Source organism: Orbicella faveolata, unplaced genomic scaffold, assembly GCF_042242905.1.
Source record: "Orbicella faveolata isolate gen_17 unplaced genomic scaffold, um_ofav_v1 contig_24, whole genome shotgun sequence".
NCBI classification, from domain to species: Eukaryota; Metazoa; Cnidaria; class Anthozoa; order Scleractinia; family Merulinidae; genus Orbicella; species Orbicella faveolata.
In genome coordinates this window covers 29,050,001-29,070,588 of record NW_028301552.1, presented here as the reverse complement: position 1 = coordinate 29,070,588, position 20,588 = coordinate 29,050,001, and the positions used below count along the sequence as shown (strand labels likewise).

At 40.4% G+C, this 20,588-nt stretch overlaps 1 protein-coding gene across 1 annotated transcript in view; it reads right to left on the bottom strand.

Annotated features, from left to right (window-relative positions):
- Positions 1-858: 858 nt before the first annotated feature.
- LOC110065772 (lactadherin-like) overlaps positions 859-20,588 on the bottom strand; it is a 23,075-nt gene continuing 3,345 nt past the window's right edge. Inside the window, exons 3-7 of the mRNA XM_089291912.1 lie at positions 6,381-6,700; positions 4,553-4,691; positions 3,516-3,832; positions 2,068-2,206; positions 859-1,202 (exon numbers count right to left, since the gene is read on the bottom strand). Coding sequence (XP_089148038.1) covers positions 859-1,202; positions 2,068-2,206; positions 3,516-3,832; positions 4,553-4,691; positions 6,381-6,700 — 1,259 coding nt within the window. The remainder of the gene's footprint in view (positions 1,203-2,067; positions 2,207-3,515; positions 3,833-4,552; positions 4,692-6,380; positions 6,701-20,588) is intronic.

Here is a 20,588-nt window from a genome sequence, read left to right as displayed (position 1 = left end):
TAAGTAAGATGAGAGTTGTGCAGCTGGAGAAGGCCAAAAGATTTACACATCTTGAAAGCAAATTAAACATGAGATGGTGGTACAAGGTGTAGATAAAGACGTAGCTAAACTCCAGAATACTCGGCCACTTATTAGCATCTCATTGAATAAGAATAGCAACTATTGTTATATACCTCGTTTTTCAAAGCGCACCGGCACACGTAAATAAAGTGGCCGGGTAGGCAAAGACAGGTAGGCTTTCAGTACTCCCCCACCAGTGTGGAACACGTCAACATATCTTAAGACCAAGAGAGATCGTGTTCTACCATACGGTTTGAAAACTGTTGGACAGTCGCCAGATCTACATCAAAAAATTTGCCAACCTCCACTGACCAATGTCTCAGACGGATCAAAAAGAAGCAAGAACTGTATTGGATGAGGCAACACGTTACTTACGAAGTGCGAGGCGCAAGTGAGATCAGATTGGCAACGCACAGCGAAGGATAACATCTGACATACCATAAATGTGAATAGCACATCGTACGCGGCCTAGAGAGCTTCAATTCTAAAGACAAAGTGTGTGGTGGTGATCCAACTAGTTTAGTTTATTTGGGTGACCAGCTACTGTTTGTATTGCTAATTATGTCACATATATAATATATCATATAATATATCATAGTTATTCTTTGCTTGTGCTTGCACAGAGTTGTCAACGCCCTTTGCTCTACTGGGAGCCAAAAAGCCAGTCCGTGGAAAATTTGTACTTCTTAGATTTACCTTAACATACTTAATTTTAGATGTATTATGTCTCTGACGCATTATACGTCTTTCTAGGTAAGTAGAGCCATTATTATTGAAAGAACATCCTGAAATTATATTTCAGTTTACCGCGTCTGAAGATTCTCCTTGTCTCTTGTAAAACAAGAATGATGCTCCATCGTCACTAAACTGCAACTTGTACTTAGTAACCATCTGTGCAGGAAAGTAAGAATTCCTTCCCTGCGTAGCCACATGTGTCACAGGCGTGATTTTACCAAAATCAACTTGATACCATTGGTTCAAATCATTGGTTGCTGATGCCCAGCTACCACGCGAATAAACATCAGTCTCCTTAGTATGCAACCTCGCTCGCCTGATAGCGTGGTAGCTGTCCAGTTCGGAAGAAGCAGTTAATTGCGAGTCTGCAATGGCACCACTTTCCATACCGAGAGCTTGCATATCGTCTACAAAATGGAGAAGACATCGGGCATATAGTAAACAATTATTAGGTAAGATTTTCCGTGATATCGAGAATAAATCGAGGGCCAGGTAAGTGTTATCAGCAAGTGTTATGACTTACCGAGACCTTGATTATTCTGGACATAAAGAAAAACCGAATTCGTTAATTGTTCTATTATACATAGTCAAAACAGTTGAATGTGTAAATGGAGACTTCATTCGACACCAAACGCTTGCTTGTCTTTTGAGTCCCGTCTCATTTTCAATAATTTTCGTCTTCAGATTTTCTTCAGACTCGTTTCTTGATTTTGTCGCATTTTTCGTGTCTACATTACCAACTCCTTTCTGCAGACAACCCATCTACAGTGTTCTCTGAGCTCTGCCAATGCGAAAGCGCTTGACAGGTGATATAATTACCAGATCTATCTAGATCATAGAGATTAAGGATGCAGCAAAATGACCGTGACAGTGCCCCTTTACAGAAGAGGCCCGAGCGGAATTCTTGCCGTTAATTTTAAGCTAGAGTAAAATGATGAAAGATTAAACACGACTGGTTGTGATCGTAGATTTGTGTCATAGAAATACTTATGAGAAGTTAATCAATCTGTTGACTGTTTATGTCTTGCGATGTGTAACCGTGAAAATATCTTGCGATAAAGTCGGTAGTTTTTCGACATTTTCATTGCCGTTAACAGGTTGGCTCTGTTTTTCTCATACGTGAGCAGTCTCCCACATCTCGCATGAACGCGCTACAGAGTACCGAAACTCTTTCATTCAAGCCTTCTAAAGTCCTTTCTACTGGAATGAAAGTGCAAACATTGAGAAATTAGTCATTGTTGGGTTTCAGGGTTGGATTAAAGGGTCACTTACCAATACAGCCGTAGAGTTCCATCCTCATGGAGATGTGGTAGTGCCATGCTGTGGGTGCCAGTCTAACATATCGCGCTTTGACTGGTGGAGTTAAGCGATGCTTTACCACGGTATCAGAATCACTGTTTCCAACAAACACCTGCAGGAACACGAATAACCAAACTTATATACACATATGAGTTATGTTATGCTTTCGTCTTGAGAGGAGAAGTGATATTCCCCAATGTGCTGCGAAAAATATTTGAAGGAATAATAAACACGATAGCCCCTATTTGACGAGGAAATATATAAACAATAGCCTCCATTTGGCGCGGAAATATGCTCGGATATTTGTCCGCGGACATTATCTGTTTCGAGAAGCAAACTGTGAGCTTTCTGTTTGCTTCTATTCTTCGCGCATGGATTTAGCCAGAGTTAAAAACGATAAATTATAGTCAAACGGTACAATTATTGCAAGTTAATTCATAAATCATGAACTTCGTTTTATAGACCTCAAGCCCTCTTCAGCCGGAGAAACTTGAAAACGCAGCTGTTTTTTTACGGTTAGCCTACCGGCGTCTACACTGATCTAATCCTTCACGAAATCGGAGCTTTTCGAAAACGCCTTTCAAACGGAAGGAATTTGAAAACGTCGGCTTTGCGTTGAAATGTGGACGGAAAACAGAGAGCTTAAGAGAACGGAGCTTATCGGAAGCGATGACATCACTATAATCATGTAATATTCCTATCCGAGTTTTCTTCAAACACAAATCGAAAATGACCGGTGTGTGTTGCCTTTTACAATTTCTTTGGCGTCCTGTAAATGAAAAACATTTGATGCTTTGTTTAGAGTGAAACGCTGTCAACAAATTTCTCCGGCGAAGTGTGGGCAGGGCCTGAGATGGTTTTTGGCCAATAACGCATACAAATTAGCCGTGTAGTCTGCTCAGTGAAATACGCTGGAACGAAGACAGTTCTTGCCAAAAAAAATAGGTTCGTTTCATTATGGAACGAACGGAACCAATGGGACTTTTGTGCCAAATTGATTGTAATAATGAAAGCCAAATAATGGAATATTTGTTTCATTATTATGCCTACTTTGGGATAGTTAATCAGTTTTTTGACTAACTTTGCCAATTATTGTTTTCTAGAGATGCACCGAAATTACCTAACATTTAGAGTATTTTGCACTACGATACTAAAAACAAAGAGGTGGCTACGCAAAATTCATCAAGAATGCAATTGAAGTTTTCCGTTTTTAACTGTTAATTACTGGGGTGAGGAATACCATTGTGTAGGGTGCTATCGATGGTTGCTTCTTATTCAACCAAGTAAGTCTCTTTTGTAATGTTTCAAGACGTCGTCAGTATATCTGGTGTTCCTGATCTGACACCAGCCGCTTTCTCGCTAGCGTTTCATTTTTTTTTTTTTTTTTTAATTTTCTCGTCTTGTAAGGGATACATTATCACCTTATCTGTGTTCTCTCCTTGCTGTTTAAAAACCTGAAAGGAATTTCCATCGTTGCTGTACTGTAACTTGTATTGGGTCACCCGTTGGCTGCTCCCAAATCTTCCTTGGGTTGCCACATAAGTGACAGTTGTCTGAACTCTAAAATCGATTTGAATCCACTGATGTAGATCATTCACTCCCGCTGCCCACGTGCCGTAATTACCCTTATAGTGTAGTCTTCCGTAGTTTGGGGCATGATCTCCATCATGCTGAGAGGACGCAGATATTTGTGCGGGCGTTATCTTAAAGTTTTCCATTCCCAAAGGAGCCAGACACTCTAAACAGTAAAACAAATGGCAAATGATAGTCATCTAGCTTAGCCACATTCAGGTCTATTAGCTTCTCTTCAAAATGGATTATCCTCTGCGAATAAGCAGGTAGCAGGGGGGTAGCATTCGTTCAAGAATATTCAAGCGACGATCATAAAACTAAGAATGTACAAACTACGCCCGAAACTATTTCCTTTGACGGGAACAACAAGGGATGGTGATGTCATCTAATAACCACCATTATTGGATTCCTTTTCGTGTTTTTCTTGATTTTTCCAAAACGCCAGAAAATTGCCAAAAAAAGACTCAAAAGTAATCAAAAGCAATAAGTGCTTAAAAGTCTTCGAAAACGAAAGTTAACTTCATTTCATAAAAACAAGCCGCCTCCCCGAGGTCTGAATAACTTCAGTTGATAGTAAAAACATGGAGTAGTTGGGCGCAATACGAGTAACGATCAAAACCGTACTGTTGTACCGAAGTAATACGATGAAAGTCTTTTTCTTCTCAGCTAACGAAAATAAAGACAATATGTTTAAATTTTTTGGCCCCTCGTAATTTAACTCCAGAATTTTGGACGGCCGCCACAATTGGGATTTACACTTAGATAAAGTACACATTCACGATAAGATCAACGGTGACAAAGGCGCACATTTTGGCACTTGTAACCTGGGCGGGTGCAAAAATTTAAAACTTAGTCATTGTTGAAGATTAAAGCAAGGGCTAAATACCAAAACATCCATAGAGTTCCATCCTCATGGAGATGTGGTGATTCCATGTCTTGGGTATCAGTCTGATGTATCGTGCTTCAATTGGAGGAATCAAGGGATGTTTAACCACGGAGTCTTGATCACTGTTTCCAAGAAACACCTAGCGATAATTAAACGTAAATACATACCGGTAACGAAGTAGAAATGAGCAAAAAACTCATAAGTTGCGTGACTGCGCTGTCGATGATAGATTAGATTATAAGGTTCAAAAGGCTATTAAAGTGTCAAATATTCGCTGGTAATCTAAACGCTTCAGGCTTAGCCCTACTTTTAAAAGGTGTCTGAATCACCTAATTAAAAAGTACCTTCTAGACGATCTGGAGCCCATATTGGTTGTTGTTATTATTATTATTATTATTATTATTATTATTATTATTATTATTGTCATTATCATTATTATTATTATTATTTTGCGGCCGGAATCGTTTACCGCGAAATATCCCAAGATTGACTTGATTCTTTAGCTTAAAGTGCTACTACGATGAAAATCACATCTTTCCTATGTAAGCCATCTTAAACAAACAAACAAAAAAAAACATAGTTGTGTGTATGAGAAAAAGAGACTGTTTACTATTTTCAAATATTTGTTTTCGTTTCAAGGAAACTCAAGTTTTAAAACTTTGCAAATTAGTCAAGTGATGGCATCATAAACTCGACCGAATTTTGCTCCAATTTGATGAAAAGAGAGATCTCAACCAATTTGTATCAGAAATGTTTTTTTTTCTAAAATTCTACTAGGTGTGCTCCAGGTTATGAGTTTAATATTTTTGCTACCATGCCAACATACTGGGTTACAGGCATCCTCGATATTAAAGGACTTTTGGCCAATTTTGGTGCTCTATTGTGATATTTGCCAATGGTGGCTTATCTGCAAGATCCAACAAACATATAAATGTGTCAGGTCAAGTTTGTGGCCTTGCTTAATGTTTCTCGAGGTGACAATCACGAAAATATTGAAATCAAGTTGGAGGAAACTGGTAAAGAGTGAGTCGCCATGGGAACAAAATTGTTTACAGAAGCTTTAGGAGTGTTGCCTGTAGAACTATTAGCCTACCAAGGTTCAATGTTCTCTGTTGAAAATTGACCGATATAACTCTATTTATGTACTATGTAATATTTGTTTGAGTGTGTGACGTCATCAGTTCTCTTTGCATATTATTTACAATTTTCAATTTTAATTGTCTCCGGAACCAATGCAGATATTTGCAAACGATAAACGGAGTTTCTAAACCTTTGTGACATTCTATGTGATAGACATAAAAATTTCAGGGGTAAAAATTGCCTCATAGTAGCACTTTAAAAACAAGCCTTTAGGGAAGTGTATATACAACACTGCAAAAAGAGTCAATAGTTCACCGTATACCACCACGAAGTATGCCCAACTACGGTACGTTTTCTTATACCACACCTACCCCCCTCCCCCTAGCTACATGTACTTGAGTTCTGATGGCACTCCGAAGACATCTTAAGGGTAGTTCCATCGTTTTCTCATCACGTGTTCAAATGTTTCTTGACAGTTGAGGCCCGACACTGGTTCGTTGATTGCCTGTCTGTATTTCCTGATTTGTTTGGACATGAATAAGCTCATCTCAACTTATCTAAATTTTCTCCATGATGTTTATAAACCTGAAAGGAAAGTCCATCCTTGCTGTATTGTAACTTGTACTTGGTTACCCGCTGGTTGCGGTCCCCGTACCTCCCTTGGGTTGCCACAAAAGTGACATTTGCCTCAACACGAAGATCGATTTGAAACCACTGATTTGTTTGGACATGAATAAGTTCATCTCACCTTATCTAAATTTTCTCCATGCTGGTTGTAAACCTGAAACGAAAGTCCATCCTTGCTGTATTGTAACTTGTACTTGGTCACCCGCTGGTTGGGGTCCCCGTACCTCCCTTGGGTTGCCACAAAAGTGACATTTGCCTCAACACGAAGATCGATTTGAAACCACTGATTTATATCATTCGTACGCACGGCCCATGCTCCGTAGCCACCCTTGAAATGCAGTCTTCCGTGGGTTGGGGCAAGATTTCCATCAAACTGGGAAGACGCTGAAATCTGTCCCTCTGTTATTTTACGGTTTTCCATACCCAAGGGTGCTGAACATTCTAATAATAACAAATATGAAAGTTATAGAATAATCTTACATTTAGCTCAAGCTAAATAGATTCAAAGTCAATACACTTTGTAATTCTTTTAATCGCTTAAGCTAAAAAGTCAAATGTGTTTACCATAAATACATAAAAGCTGCAGTAAGGACAGTAATTTGCTATCTAGAAAACAAATTAGGCCTACTCTGGGGTCTTAAGTCGCCTAGGTCGCCTTAAGTTGCCTTATGTCGCTCAAAGTCGTCTCAAAATGCTATTGGTTACACAATGTTAAGAGGCTGTCCTTGTAAAAACCGACGACTGATTTTACTTCGAAAATTCGATTTTTCTTATAAGCTGGGATTTCGAGGCGGTCCGGGTTCGAGCCCTGGCCGGGGACATTGTGTTGTGTTCTTGGGCAAGACACTTTACTCTCACAGTGCCTCTCTCCACCCAGGTGTATAAATGGGTACCGGCGAACTGAATGCTGGGGGTAACCCTGCGATGGACTAGCATCCCATCCAGGGGGGAGTAGAAATACTCCTAGTCGCTTCATGCTACAGAAACTGGGATAAGCTCCGGCCTGATGGGCCACTTGGCTCGTACTCGGACTTTACCTACCTACCTAGTAAATCACCAAAAGGAGTTTTCTTTTTTTATTAAAAATTGTAATGGAATTTTTCTAGGATTGATTGAAGTTCGGTCCGCTCGACAGAAGTTGCGTGTCTACCGAAACTGGAAAAATATCACATATTGCCGGCGCCCTAACCAATTCAATATTCGCTCAAAAGTCCCAATTCTTTTTTCCAACTATTTTTCAACTATAGATACAGCAGTTTGGTTAGCCATGTTGCAATTATAATTCAACGATGTTCCTTCGACGGTTAAAAGACGATTTTCTACCCGTTAAATTGAGTTTTGAACCCAACACGAAAATAGTTCTAATTTGAAGGCACGTTTTATAAATGTGGCACCTGTTTGAAACTGCTGAACCGTGACATGAAGAAAAGGTGTAAATGGCCGCTAATTTGAAAGAACAATAAAATTTGCCAAAAGATTTACGTAAATTTCTCGGAGCGCTTTACCACGGCGAGTATGTTAGTTACTCACTGAAATATTTTCAAAATTTCCTGAACTTTAAGCGGTCGTTAGTTTGAAAACCTAGTGGGCAGACAAATTTTATTATTGTTTCAAATTAACGGCCATTTATACCTTTTCTTCATGTAGAATTGGGACTTTTGAGCGAATATCAATTTTTTTAGATCTCGGGCAATATGTGCTATTTTCCAGTTTCGGCAGGCACGCAACTTGTGTCAAGCGGACCGAACTTCAATCAATCCTAGAAAAATTCAGTTAGAACTTTTAATCAAATAAAACTCATTTTAGCGATTGACTAGGTATAAGGGCCTCGAAATCCCAGCTTATGAGAAAAATCGTAAATCGTAAATCGAAGTAAAATCAGTTGCCGGTTTATACAGAGACAGGCTTAAAAAAAGGTTTCTACACACTCAAATTGTCCCTGTAGAAGGATATTGGTCTTAATAACTTTCATCCTAAGGTAAACGCCACTCCAACCCTATGGAGGAGGAGGCAAGGTGGCCCAGTGGTTGGTGCAATGGAACTCTATTGAGGATCATTGTATTGTGTTCGTACTTCCACAGAGCCGCTCCTCGCCCAGATGTTTAAATGGGTACTGGTTACGGAGTAGGTGGTAACTTCAATAGGTGCACTTTTGATACTTTGTTTACACTCGGTCCAAACGCATTGCAGCCATTTAAAAGGTGAGGATCCGGCAATTACTGTATTATGCGTCAAAGTCATGACTCCCATATATATGAGAAACCCCATATTATAATAGTCTTGCACCTGCCTAGCCCCCCTGTTTGCAGGAATAATTTTTGCATGGAGAGAACACTTAAATAGGAATGACAATCTCATATATACTCTATCACAGACAGCATTTTATTTCTACTACGTTTTAATTTTTTTCTTGCATTTCACTGTAAAGGAGTTAATAAAATAAACATGACGGGACGCACGGGGCTTCTACTGCAAGTTCCGCAGAGAAATGGTAGGAAAATTATCCTACCATTCCTTACATACTCTCGTCTTGCGGCCAGGGAAAGCGTCACAATCTGTTTCAGTGACATGTCGATGATATTAAGGTGGCTGAACACAGTTTTTGATACCTGTGTTTCATTCACCTCTTTCTCTAAAACCCTTGATCTCTCGATCGCCAAAAATGGCAGCAAGCAAATTAACAACACAAACTTTGGTTTTTTGATGGTTAAGCTGACGTATGTGCCGTTGCCATGGCAACACGAATAAAAATAAACAGGCCTTTGAAACCGGTTTTCTTTATTTGTAGAAAATCTAGTCATTAGATTTTCTTTACAATTTGCATGCAACAAGCTTGTAACGATTCTCACAAGTTAACACCATTTTGCTAATAATTTAACAGAGAGATCTTTAATTATCCCTTGTTGAAGGTTTACTGGAATATCTAGAGTTTCCTTTGTTAAAGGTCAATTATTTTCAATACTCCAGTTGCTTATTTCCTAAAGTATTTTCGTGCCAAATTTCGTGAAATTCTAATGAGGGGTTCTCGAGAAATAGGCGTATTTTCGAGAGTGCAAATTTTCATTCAATCGCAATTTTTTTGACTTACTACGCATGCGCTACATTTAACTGAGTTTTTTCGGTAACAAAGAAAAAGCTGAGAATTGCTGAGTTTTTTCCATCTCCACCTTTTCTAACATATATTTGTGATAAAAGACTAAACCATCAATTATAGAGAAAAATAGCACAGATAGTGCGGGTATTGAGTAAATGAAATGATCGCTCTATTGACGGCATGTTTGTTTTTTGCAATCCTTGTGCGCGCGCTCAATCGCATCAGCAAAAGCGCGCGCGAAAACTATGTTCGGCCACCTTAAATAAAAAAATAAACCAGAAAGGGCCGATGGAATATGAGACAAGCTTTAAAATGAAGTCACGATATTAACAGTGCTTTAAATGTAAATAGTGCGTTCGAATCATTCCCGATGCTTTCAAATGATGGCGGACTCCACCGACGCCAATCATCTGGAACAAAGCAAAGTCATTATATATCGGATCACGTCTAAACACACGCGAAGAAAGACTTGAACAGGAAAAAACGTGAGCGAACAAAACCGGGCAATGCCGATAAATCAAATTGTAATCCCGCAATGATGAACGAATTACACAACATGAACCTTCCTCTGCTTCTCCCCCTGAACCAAGTACAGATCTACGAACTGAACTTAAAGATACCAAAGTGCCTACGAATGGATGTTGAGCGGAGAGCAGACGTAAATGTCTTGTTTACCCAATGAAAGCCATCACAATAAACTCTGAGATTGCATCGAGATGCTTTTCCGGGCGTAAAGGGGCGTTTGATTAATCAATCTAGAACAGATCTTAAGGAATAAAAACCCAGATGATGTGGAATACTTCTCTGAGTATGTCGTTGGCAGTGGGAGCCACGTGCAGTGTTATCATGTTCGGCAATTGAAGTTATTGTGTAGAAAATACCGTGCTATTACACAGCCGAGGGCAAAAGGAAAAGCACGAGGAGAAACTTAGTACATGGAGCTGAGATAGATTGTCAGTGCTTTAAGTGACCATGCACGGCTACCAATGGCTTGGCCAATCGCTTGGCCAATGGCTCGTGCACGCAACGAATCGTAAAAGTCCGTAAGTAATGGCCTACGAAAGAAGTGAGCCCACCCCCTATCCCCTGAAAATAGAGAAACTAAGGTTCAAAAGTATAATTATTTTTCCAATCAATAAGCTGAATAACGTGCAATAAACTGATGACGATTCAACTAGGGAAGGTATAGCTTATTCCAGGAGGCGTCATGAAGCGCCCTGGTAAAACAAACCCCGCAAAATTTTCATCAAGTAAGAAGAAGGTACTAACAGACCTTTTCTCCAAATGGAAATTACTAGAATAAACAACTTTGCATCATTTTTAACAGGAACACATAACAAACGTTTAATCATATTGAAATTAAGTGGCAGTCCCGCTAAAAGCGGTCCACTCGACTTCGGGACCAAAAATAATTTTCCTTCATTTTTTGTCACTGAAAAGGGTTTGACACATACATATAAAAAAGCAATTTATTATTTTCCAATTCCTTATTTTTGCTTTGCTACGAGCCAAAATTGAATTTTGGCCGAACTGAGGTTGCCGACCGTGATCAGAAAGGTAAAATTCACCGATTTTGTGAAGCGTGCTACGTTGCCTAAAATGCAGCTCACGGAATTTCGTTTCCGTACGAAATTTAAGGTACATTCATTACTTTGACTGACGAAATACGGAAACTTCTCGAAAAATTCTATGCTTACCAGCGAGGCTGGAAGACACCCTACTCCGAGGCCTTTGATCACCTACTAAAATTTAGCCAAATTTGACGGGGAAAATCTCAAAAGTTGGGTCTAAATGAAGCCTAAAAAGCACATCACAGTAAATTTCATACCTTGATAAACCGTTCAATAAGTTCAAACCGGTGGGTATCTCCTTGGATTGCACGCGAGAACAGATTAAAATCTGCCACAGTCAGTGTGTTTACATACTGAAAAGATTGCACTAGCCCAAAAAATTAATGGGTGGCTTTTTCATTATCAATATTGAAATGACCAAATCTTGCCAAATCTAATCATCGGCGCGTGCGGGGTAGGGGATTTGCCCTCGGCCCCTGGTAATTAGCCCATCATTCATCGCAAAAAATAGTTCCATTCAAGCGTGTCGTGTTCACTCAGGTTCATTTCGCAGCGATGCAACCGGCAAGTGTTCATTGTTGTTGTTTTTCAAATTCGGGCACATAGCCCTCAAGCTCCCAGTAGTCTTGGCAGTAGTACTGGATTCAGTTGCCATTAAACGGTAAATGAAAACTTACGATTTTCTTCTTCTCCTAGTGCTACCTCTGCGGCGGAATTTATTGAAGGGTCACGACGACGGCTACGGTTAATTTCTGCAGACCGGCGTCATTATTTACTTTTGGAGTCTCGCAAGTCTTGAGAATTGATCAACTTTAACGCAACCTTCACCTCAAAACTGGATCTAGAGTGTACACAAGTATTAAAGGAAGCTATTTGCCACTACTCAGAAGGTCGACAAACGAACCTGAACGGAAGAAGATGTATTTTCACCGGTTGCTAGGGTTATGCAAATGAGCTTTGACACGAGCGATAGCTATGTAAACACACTGACTGTGGCAGATTTTAATCTGTTCTCGCCTGCAATCCAAGGAGATACCCACCGGTTTGAACTTATAGAACGGTTTATCAAGGTATGAAATTTACTGTGATGTGCTTTTTAGGCTTCATTTAGACCCAACTTTTGAGATTTTCCCCGTCAAATTTGGCTAAATTTTAGTAGGTGATCAAAGGCCTCGGAGTAGGGTGTCTTCCAGCCTCGCTGGTAAGCTTAGAATTTTTCGAAAAGTTTCCATATTTCGTCAGTCAAAGAAATGAATGTACCTTAAATTTCGTACGGAAACGAAATTCCGTGAGCTGCATTTTAGGCGACGTAGCACGCTTCACAAAATCGGTGAATTTTACCTTTCTGATCACGGTCGGCAACCTCAGTTCGGCCAAAATTCAATTTTGGCTCGTAGCAAAGCAAAAATAAGGAATTGGAAACTAATAAATTGCCTGTTTATATATATGTGTCAAACCCTTTTCAGTGACAAAAAATGAAGGAAAATTATTTTTGGTCCCGAAGTCGAGTGGACCGCTTTTAGCGGGACTGCCACTTAAAAACTCGACCAGAGCAGTCAAATATTTATAAAGCAGACTAACATAACCGTGAATCATGAACAGTAAAAATAGTTTGAGCTATCTTACATTGGGGTCTACATATAAAGAGCCCACCCATGTGCCACCAACATAAACTTGAACTGGAACGAAGAATTTCTAAACGATTCATAAGAACTCAGTGTTTTTACGAATTACACCCACAGCCTTAGAGGAAAACAGCCCTTACAGTAGAAGTCATTTGCGTCCCCTCAAGGAGTGAGATATTCTCGCCCATATCAACTTTCTTTTCTCTCGTAAGTTCTCGCGCGTTTAGATATGCGCCACACTCGCGTTTTAGGTGCGGAAATCCCAACCAATGCTTACCTAACTTTTCAAAGATGCTACCTTTAGCCCTCCCCAAAATCTACACACGTTTATTTCACTTGTGGAAATTTATCGATTTGCACAGTGTTTGGGTTGGAGATTCTCGCCCATATCAACTTTCTTTTCTCTCGTAAGTTCTCGTGCGTCTAGAGATGCGCCACACTCGCGTTTTAGTTGCGGGGATCCCAACCAATGCTTACCTAACCTTTTAAAGATAATACTTTTAGCCCTCCCCCAAATCTACAGATGTGTATTTCACTTGTGGAAGTCAATCGATTTAAACAGTGCTTGGGTGAGAGATTCTCGCCCCTATCAACTTTCTTTTCTCTCGTAAGTTCACGCGCATTTAGAGATGCACCACACTCGCGGTTTTAGTGTCGGGATTTCAAACCATGCTTAGTGGACCTTTTAAAGATGCTAGATTTGGCCCTTTCTCAAATCTACACACGTGTATTTCACTTGTGGAAGTCTATCGATTTGAACAGTGTTGGATGAAAGATTCTCGCCAGTATTAATAACTTTCCTTTCTCTTGTAAGTTTTCGCGCGTTTAGAGATGCGCCACACTCGCGTTTTAGGTGCGAGACTCCCTACCGATGCTGACCTAACTTTTTAAAGATGCTTCTTCTAGCCCTCCAGAAAATCTACAGACGTTTATTTCAGTTGTGGAAGTCTGTCGATTTGGACAGTGGTTCATTAAGAGATTCTCGCCCATATCAACTTTCTTTTCTTTAGTACGTTTTCGCGTTCCTAGAGACGCGCCACCCTCGCGGTTTTGGTGGCGGCATCTCAAGCTATGCTTACTGGACTTTCTAAAGATCCTAGATTTGGCCGTTTCTCAAATCTACATACGTGTATTTCACTTGTGCTAGTCTGTCGCTTTGGACAATGCTTGGGTTGGAGATTCTCGTCCATTTATATGTTTTTTCTCTTGCGTGTTTTCGCGCGTTTCGAGATGCGACACACTCGGGATATCGGTGTCGGCATCTCAAACTATGCTTACTGGACTTTTTGAAGATGCTATATTTCGCCCTTTCTCAAATCTACACACTTGTATTTCACTTGTGAAAGTCTATCGATTTGGACAGTGTTTAGGTTGGAGATTCTCGCCCATATCAACTTTCTTTTCTCTCGTAAGTTCTCGCGCGTTTAGAGATGTGCCACAATCGCGTTTTAGGTGTGGGGATCTCAATCAATGCTTACCTAACTTTTTAAAGATGCTACTTTTAGTTTTCCCTCAAATCTAGACACGTGTGTTTCACTTGTGGAAGTCTATTGATTTGGAAAGTACTTGGGTAAGAGATTCTCGCCTACATCAACTTTCTTTTCGCTATTAATTTCTCGCGCGTTTAGAAATGCGCCACACTCGCAATTTCGGTGTCGAAATCTTAAACTATGCTTACTGGACTTGCTGAAGATTCTAGATTTTTGCCCTTTCTCAAATCTACACACGTGTATTTTACTTGTGGAAGTCTATCGATTTGAACAGTGTTTGGGTGAGACATTCTCGCCCATATCAACTTTCCTTTCTCTCGTAAGTTCTCGCGCGTTTAGAGATGCACCACACTCGCGTTTTAGGTGCGGGGATCCCAACCAGTCCTTACCTAACTTTTTAAAGATGCTACTCTTAGCCCTCCCCCAAATCTATACACATGTATGTAACTTGTGAAAGTCTATCGATTTGGACAGTGCTTCGGTGAAAGATTCTCGCCCCCAAACCACTTTCTTTTCTCTCGTAGGTTCTCGCGCGTTTAACGATGCGCCACACTCGCGTTTTAGGTGCGGGAATCCCAACCAATGCTTACCTAACTTTTTAAAGATGCTACTTCTAGCCCTCCCGAAAATCTACAGACGTGTATTTCACTTGTGGAAGTCTGTCGCTTTGGACAATGCTTGGGTTGGAGATTCTCGCCCGTTTATATTTTTTCTCTCGCTCGTTTTCGCGCGTTTCGAGATGCAACACACTCCCGGTTTCGGTGCGGGAATCCCAACCAATTTTTACTTAACTTTTTAAAGATGCTACTTTAAGGCCTCCCCCAAAATCTGCAGACGTGTATTTCACTTGTAGAAGTCTATCGATTTAGACAGTGCTTGGGTGGGAGATTCTCGCCCCTATCAACTTTCTTTTCTCTTGTAAGTTTTTGTGCGTTTAGAGATGCGCCGCACTCGCGTTTTAGGTGCGGGATTCCCAACCGATGCTTACCTAACTTTTTAAAGATGATACTTTTAGCCCTCCTCCAAATCTAGACACGTGTATTTCACTTGCGGAAGTCTATCGATTTGGACAATGCTTGGGTGAGACATTCTCGCCTTTATCAACTTTCTTTTCTCTAGTAGGTTTTCGCGCGTTTAGAGATGCGCCACACACGGGATTTCAAACTATGCTTACTGGACTTTTTAAAGATGCTAGATTTGGCCCTTTCTCAAATCTACACACGTTATTTCACTTGTGGTAGTCTGTCGCTGTGGGCCATGCTTGGGTTGGAGATTCTCGCCCAATTATATTTCTTTCTCTCGCGTGTTTTCGCGCGATTAGCGATGCGCCACACTCACAATTTCGGTGTCGGCATCTCAGCCTATGCTTATTGGACTTTTTAAAGATGCTAGATTTGGCCCCTTCTCAAATCTACACACGTGTATTTTATTTGTGGAGGTGTATCGATTTGGACAGTGTTTGGGTTGGACTGTTCTCGCCCATATCAACTTTCTTTCTCTAGTAAGTTCTCTGGCGTTTAGATATGCGCCACAATTGCAATTTTGATTGCGGCATCTTAAACTATGCTTACTGGACTTTTTTTGAAGATGCCACTTTTGGCCCTTTCTTAAAGCTACACGCGTGTATTTTACTTGTGGAGGTTTATCGATTTGGACAATGCGTAGGTTGGAGATTGTCGCCCATGTCAACTTCTTCTCTAGTAAGTTCTCGCGCGTAAATGCGATATAAATGCAGTGGATATTGGCGAGAATATCTCACCCCTTGAGGGGAAGCAAATGACCTCTACTGTAAGTATCTCCTTCCGGTGGGTTTTTTTTTTTTGTTTTTGTTTAATTCTATGAGACCAGGGCTATACTCCTCTAAGGCTGTGGGTGTAATTCGTAAAAAAATTGAGTTCTTATAAATCGTTTAGAAATTCTTCGTTCCAGTTCAAATTTATGTTGCTGGCACATGGGTGGGCACTTTATATGTAGACCGTGATGTTAGATACCTTAAACTATTTTTACTGTTCATGATGCACTGCTACGTTACTCCGCTTTATAAATATTTAACTGCTCTGGTCGAGTTCTTTTCATGCGTTCCTGTTAAAAATGATGCAAAGTTGTTAATTGTAGTAATTTCAATTTGAAGAAAAGGTCCTGTTAGTACCTTCTTCTTACTTGATGAAAATTTTGCGGTGTTTGTTTTACCAGGGCGCTTCATGACGCCTCCTGGAATAAGCTATACCTTCCCTAGTTGGATCGTCATCAGTTTATGGTGCGTTACTCAGGTTATTGATTGGAAAAATAATTATACATATTAACCTTAGTTCCTCTATTTTCAGGGGATGGGGGGTGGGCTCACTTCTTTCGGAGGCCGTCACTTACGGACTTTTACGATTCGTTGCGTGTACGAGCCATTGGCCAAGCGATTGGCCAAGCCATTGGTAGCCGTGCATGGTCACTTTTAAAAAGCACTGACAATCTGTCTCAGCTCCATGTACTAAGTTTCTCCTCGTCCTTTTCTTTTTGCCCTCGGCTGTGTAATTGTACGATATTTTCTATACAATAACTTCAATTGCCGAGCATGATAATACTGCACGTGGCTCCCACTACCAACGACATACTCAGAGAAGTATTCCACATCATCTGGGTTTTTATTCCTTAAGATCTGTTTTAGATTGATTGATCAAACGCCCCTTTACGTCCGGACAAGCATCTCGATGCAATCTCAGAGTTTATTGTGATGGCTTTCATTGGGTAAACAAGACATTTACGTCTGCTCGCCGCGCTCAACATCGATTCGTAGACACTTTGGTATCTTTAAGTTCAGTTCATAGATCTGTACTTGGTTCAGGGGGAGAAGCAGAGGAAGGTTCATGTTGTGTAATTCGTTCATCATTGCGGGATTACAATTTGATTTATCGGCATTGCCCGGTTTTGTTCGCTCACGTTTCTTTCCTGTTCAAGTCTTTCTTCGCGTGTGTTTAGACGTGATCCGATATATTCTTGGTTTTCATGTGACGTAGTCATATTCCAAAATTAGAAATTATCCTTCCTTCTGAGGTTTTAGTTTCATCAGATAAAAGGCCCTGTAGGAACGTGACGTTTGGCAATGTTTTAGCTCGACAGAGTTCTTCTTTTTGTAACAGAGCACTCCAAGCTTTTGCGTTGCGTGACATGAAAATGGCGGCCAGAAAAGACTGTCGCGTAGGTCAAAAGACGAGTTATCGCTTTAGTTTTTGTTAAATAAACGGTGCTTGCACTAGAAGAAGCATTTATTTCAATGTGTCGGAGCACTAGAGTAAAAATGTTCGTTTCAATAGCAAAACTCAAGGACGGATGTTTTTGTTATTTTACGGTCGCCATGTTTGTGCCCCTCCGAAGGGCACAAACATGGCGTCTCCATACAAAGCTCTATAAATTTGGATGACACGCTTCTGCGAATAACGGGCGAATGAACAACAGCAGAAACCTGATTCTTGGCGAGGTTGTTTATATAGCAATCATCTATCATATCCTAGATTCTTGAATTTATTTATTGAATGGTTACGATTTTTAGTTTTGATCACATGACTGGTGAAAACCAAGAATAATGACCTTGTTTCGTTCCAGATGATTGGCGTCGGTGGAGTCCGCCATCATTTGAAAGCATTGGGAATGACTCGATGCACTATTTACATTTAAAGCACTGTTAATATCGTGACTTCATTTTAAGGCTTGTCTCAAATTCCATCGGCCCTTTCTGGTTTATTTTTTATTTAATATCATCGACATGTCACTGAAACAGATTATGACGTCTTCCCTGGCCGCAAGACGAAGAACCCTAGTGAGAGTATGTAAGGAATGCTAGGACAATTTTCCTACCATTTCTCTGCGGTACTTAGAGTAGAAGCCCCGTGCGACCCGTCATGTTACATTCGGTGTTATCCAGGAAATATTAAATACGGGAAAGCGATAACAAATGACTATACTGCAATAATTTTATTCATAACTTTTTGTAAGATATTGCTAAATCAAATCGACCTACAGTGTATAAGCAACAACAATGGAGACGTTCCGGATCATCATGAAGAAGTTTGAAAAACAAAACTACTCTCTTCTTTTTCGCTTTTCGAATAAGGTCAGCACTGAGCTAAAGGAGGGGGACATGGCGGGGTTCTGAACACCGCAACACCGCAAAAAAAATTAATGAACACTGCATCACCGCAAGAAAAGTCAACGAAACACCGTCACCGCAACACGTATTTTTGGCGCCATGATTCGAGTCTACACTTAAAATAATACTTTCATACCTCAACAATTTTCCGCAAAATAAGTACGTCACAATGCTTTTCATTGCGCATATGTCAATACTACTGATGCCTGTAAATCCCGGCCGTTTTCTTGCTCTTGTGAAGAAACCTTGCACGGAGCTAGGAAGTGGACGAAGAAAAAAGAGAGGAGCCTCGAGAGATGGCCTTTACCCCAGATCCCTCTCTTCTTCTACTTCGCTCATTTTTCTTGGTGTATAAACCCACTAACTTAAGCCCTATCTGGACTGAAAGTATTGCTTTGCGGAGTTAGCTGCGTTTGCGTTCGATATCGATAATCGTTTGAAAACAATAGAAAGTCAAGAAAGTCGCAGGACCTTGGAGCGGGTATAGACCGGGATCAGAATGACCTCTAGACGAAGCCGAATATCAAAAGGAAAAAAATAGTAAGCGTGTGTCAGTTACAAAGCTTCCCTAGCTTAGAAAGTCTTCTTTCTTCCCTTTCTTCCCTGCCGACACGACATCTGAATATATTTTGGGGCCGGTAGTTTTCGCCGCCTTTTCCTTTTTTCGTAGGAAAAAGCTGCGCGTCAATAACGATATTAGCATATTAGCATGGCCACTCCAAAACGTGCTCTCTTCATCGGGGCAATATTCTTCCTTGTTACTGCTACAATTAACGTCTCTCTATTACCAGTTCATAGCACTACAAGCTGCCCTTCATCTACCACTGATTTTTTTGGAATTTCGCCGGAGAAGAACAGCTTTAAGTCCAATTCCTACTTCATCCGACAATCAACAACAATATGGCGGACCAAACGCTTGCTGGTGATGGCAAAGGTTAGAAGAACACAGCGTGCATGTGCATTGTATTGTAACTCTACATTGACTTTTCGACCGCTTCTCAAGCTGATCTTCGACATAGAACTCAATCCTGGTCCGAATGGTTCCTTTAACTGCTCGGTGAAGGCAAATACCAGAAACATCAACAACGTAAAGATTGCTCACCTTAATGTTCGCTCACTGAAATGCCGGGATCACTTTTTGCTTGTTAAAGAGACTATTTTATCAAACAAATTCGACGTGTTTACTATATCTGAATCTTGGCTAGATGCCTCTGTTTCAGATTTGGAGATTGAAGTGCCTGGTTATAACATCTACAGGGTCGATCGAAGCAACAAGACTGGCGGCGGGATCTGTGCATACGTCTTGAATACCTATCGTACAGAACTAATGGGTGATATCTCTGACATTTCAACCACCGGTTTTCATCAGCTTTGGTTGAAAATACAGGTCAGGAATTTAAAGTCAATTATTATTTGAACTGTCTATAGACCTCCGGATACACCGCTAACCTGTTGGGAGAACGATTTAACCACAACTTTGATTTATGCGTTATCACTGGACAAGCCTGTGTACATAATGGGGGACTTAAACTGTAATCTTCTCAGCACCGATTGTAGAGAATCGAAATCTTTAACCAGTTTTTACGAGTCGTTTAACTTATCGCAATTAATTGCTGTTCCTACTAGAGTGACCGAATCGTCGCGGTCTCTTTTAGATGTTATTCTCGCTTCGCAAACCAAACAAGTTGTCAAGGCTGGTGTCATGGACAGCTTTATTAGTGACCATGACATGGTCTTTGCCGTCCTACATCTGAAAGTATCCCGACCTAAGACCACATATATTACAACTAGGAGTTTAAAAAACTACAATCCAGACGCTTTTCAGTTTGATATGTCCGGTGCACCCTGGTCTGTTGTGGAAGTATTTGACGACGTTGATGACAAATTACACGCATTTGATCTGTTGTTCAATGAAATTCTCGATCATCACGCTCCGATTAGATCAATTAAAGTTCGTGGAAAACCAAATCCCTGCATAACGGAGGAGATACGTGAACTTATGAAATCTAGGAATGTCTGGCGCAAAACAGCTCGTAGAACTAATGATCCATATGCCTGGTCTACCTATAAAAACCTTAAACACCAAGTCAGGAAGTCAATCAGAGCAGCGAAGAGTGAATTCATCAAAGATCAGATTCAAAACAACCCACGGAACACAAATTGTATTTGGAAGGCAATCCGGCTCTGCATCCCTAAAAGATCAGTCTCCCCTAAAGTTTACAGCAAAGAGGACAAGATCGTGGCGGATACTTTCAATAATTTTTTTGCGTCTGTTGGAAAATCAACCAATTCCAAAATAAAATCTTTGGCTGAAGAAAACAACTTCGACTTGAATAACAGCATCTTTACTCCTAGAATTTTTCCGACATCTGAGCAATTTACATTTCATTCTGTTGAATGTAAACAAGTCG